This window comes from Priapulus caudatus, unplaced genomic scaffold (genome assembly GCF_000485595.1).
Source record: "Priapulus caudatus unplaced genomic scaffold, Priapulus_caudatus-5.0.1 Scaffold211, whole genome shotgun sequence".
Lineage (NCBI taxonomy): Eukaryota > Metazoa > Priapulida > Priapulimorpha > Priapulimorphida > Priapulidae > Priapulus > Priapulus caudatus.
The window spans coordinates 309,142-312,542 of NW_014577272.1; the positions used below are offsets into that span (position 1 = coordinate 309,142).

Sequence of the window (3,401 nt, forward strand, 5' to 3'; positions counted from 1 at the left end):
AGAAATTCTACGGGCGAACCGAGGTTTCGATTACGCGCAAGTGCGTCTCTGTTGAACGAACGGTCGTGATGTGGTCTTCTAAGCGAATGCTCGCGTGTTTTTTGTTCTCAGCCGAAGGAGACGGTCGTGACGCGGTGGCGCGCAGACCCGTGGTCACGTGGATCATACACGTACGTTGCCGCCGGATCTTCAGGTAAGCCACGTCTCGTCGCACTGTCTCGTCGCGCCATTCGACGAATTTCGACCCTGTGACCTTGAAAACACCTCGTATTTTCATGGCTAGTTTAACGGCTGCTCAGTCGCACATTTGGCAAGGTTTTTTAATTTCGAGAAGAATGTTTTGCGAAAGAAGTCGGTTCATATATCCGCCTTGAGTATCGACGGGTCATTCCTATAGCCAATCAGCGTTGCTATAGGGGGGGCTCTAAAAATGTTGATTAGTAACGAAGTGCTGCGAAGCCGATTATCTGAAGCTCGCGCGTGATAAAGTGTTTGTCCAAGCTGGCCTAGCCTTACTGACCTAGCAGCAGCGTCCACTGTGAGCATCAGTATCTCACTCTGACGGGTCGGGTCAGTTGTTTCGATCAGCAACACGCCCCGTTTATACGCGGCGACATTTTGCATGTGCAGGCAACGACTATGACCTCCTGGCCGCACCGATCGGTGTGTCACCCATCATGCCGGGAGCGCCACCGCAACCCAACAGTCTACCGAGGCTGTTCTTCGCTGGAGAGCACACAGTGCGGTATGTAACACAGTCAATCCCGTATGTATGTGTGTGTGTGTGTGCGTGTGCGTGTGTGTGTACATGCGTGGTGCGTTTGTGTGTGTGTGTATATACGTGGTAGCTGCTATCAATATAGCTGCAGTATAGCTGTCATTAGCAGGCATTTCTATGCAACAGATACCTCTCTAATAAAAGGTGTTCAGACAAACAGCTGAGGCACTGCAGAAATTTAGCTATAAATTTAAAGGACATAAACTTAGTGAGTGCTAACGCCTGCTCACGTATTATGTTATTATTATTATGATGATTGTTATTATTATTATTATTATTATTATCATTATTATAATAATCATTATTATTATTATTGTCATTATCATCATCGTTATTATTATCATAATTATTACCATTATCATTATCGTTGTCATTATAATTTTTATTATTACCATCATCATCATCATCGTCAACATCATCATCATTGTTTCTCGGCTGTGCAGGAACTATCCGGCGACGGTTCACGGAGCCTTGCTCAGCGGCATGCGCGAGGCTGGACGTATCGCTGACCAGTTCCTCGGCTCCCCCTACGCTGCGCCGCGACCGACGGCGCCCCCTGCTGGCGCGCAGTCCGCACCCGCAGCCCTGGCCGCGGTCGCGGCAACGGCGCAATGAGGCGACGGCTCGCCCTCTCAACCTTTCTGGACGGCGACGGAATTTGGCGAAGACTCACAGTCGGCGATAATGGGCGGTGCGTGCATACAGACACAATGCTAACATCATATTGCTGTGAGGAGGTGCTTTCTAAAAAAAAATGGACAAAAACATGCATGACCGTAATACTAGCTGGTGGGGGTTTTGTGTGTTCTTCATATCGGTATGTGATCGGTAGAGCACGCTGACAAATGGCGAGGGGGCCGGAGCAGTTAGAGCTGCAGGCGTACGAGTTCCTTTTGTTTTGTTTTAAAGGAAAATTGAAATGCAGTGGCTCATGTCTAGAGACAGTAGCGTTAATAAAGTTGCGATTACGTTACCATGGTGACCATACTCCAAGTGCCTGCGTGCACACCAGCTTCCAATCGGTCGGACGCAATGGATGGCCAGTAGGCATATGTAGTGGGAGGATTCAGATATGATAATAAGATGGATCAGGGGTGGTGCCAGGGGGATGGCAGGGAGTGCTACAGCCCTCCTTCCACCGTTGGGGAAGCTTGGCCCTCCCCCACCCCGTCGAGTATGCAACTCTCGGAAAAAATTAAGTAACTCGGTGCGGCGTCTGTGAAGAAAATTTTTCAGTCGATCTTCGTTCGCAGCCCTGCGCTAGTCGTAGTAGTAATATTAATGTACGAAAACGATAGGCAGGACGAAGGGCCGGTTATAGATACAGCAACTATTCTGTGCTGAAAATGCACAGAATCGCATTTTGAGCCGTGAAATATGGAAAAGTTCTATAATACTACCCACGCCGTAGCGCCCCCTATCGTCGAAAATCTTGACTCGCCTGTTGCGACCATGACCTCATTGTCGGGCGATCTCGGGTGCGATACCTAGGATGGGATCGCTCGATGTGATTTCTAACAGGATATATAGACAGGAATGTGAGCTTGAACGTAGAACCCTACTAGATGTGTACGCAATCCAAGGGCACATTCACAATAGATCGATGTAGGCTCTGAGGCTCATCGTCAGAGCTAGTTTGGTCGTGGGAAAACAGGGTAGATGAGAATGACTGGATACGGGAGATTGCGATTCGCATTTTGTTTCCCCGCACGTCGGATCGGATGGGTGGGTCGATGGAAGAAAGGTTGAGTTTTTCGTGTTCAATTTTAATCGGATCGCAAATAAATATTTTTCTCGCGTTCACGAACGATCGGTCCCTCGCGATATCATTCCTCTTGGTAGTGAAGGTGTTTGCTAAATGAGATGTGTAGTGTGTCAACTTAGAATAGTGTTCCGTGACTAAAATGAAATACAGGTTTAGGCTAGTTACCTGAGATGTAGTAGAATTAATTTATTCGATGTTTGACTGAATATACTAAAGGGTTACTGCTCTGAGAATTGCGTCCACTGGTTTTTTACTAGGAAACATGGTCAGTTATCATCTCTTGAACGTTGTCAATTATGTGTGTCATTTCTTACAGTAGTGTTTCAAGCTGTGAAAGTGTAATTTTGTATTCGTTGTAAAAAGTAAATTAATAAAAAAAATTTAAAATTAATAGAAGATGCATTGTTTGGTGAATTTTGTTGTTCAGTGGTGTGTGGCTGCTGTTTTCTAAGTAATTAAATACATTCAAATAATTAATAGTTCAACGTTATGTAAGGAATTAATTCATGTACTTGAATTTCATTTATGACAATGCTTTTACTTGCTAATATTTGAATAATATTTACATCATTTCACATTTAATAATACGTTTTGGTATTGCCACTGTCATAATTGACAGCAAAACTGTCATACAGTAACTCCACAACTCACATTCAGTAATATAGTTTAGAATGGAATCAAGCTCAATATAATCAAGAGTCCATAATAGAAAATATTTATGTTATGGACTCTTGATATAATACAAAACAGTATAATTCAACGACGTATACCTGCAACCTCTGATACCTTTGAGTTTGCTGTTGCTGCATGCGTAAAGCAGTGCAACTTCCACTATAAAGTACTATTTCTGACACCACT

At 44.6% G+C, this 3,401-nt stretch overlaps 1 protein-coding gene across 1 annotated transcript in view; it reads left to right on the top strand.

The window, feature by feature from the left end:
- LOC106807380 (lysine-specific histone demethylase 1A-like) overlaps window positions 1–2,939 on the top strand; it is a gene marked incomplete at its 5' end in the record, with an annotated part of 37,111 nt that extends 34,172 nt beyond the window's left edge. The window contains 3 exon segments of the mRNA XM_014809697.1: window positions 112–193; window positions 631–745; window positions 1,222–2,939. Of these exon segments, the coding sequence (XP_014665183.1) occupies window positions 112–193; window positions 631–745; window positions 1,222–1,393 (369 nt within the window).
- Window positions 2,940–3,401: the final 462 nt, after the last annotated feature.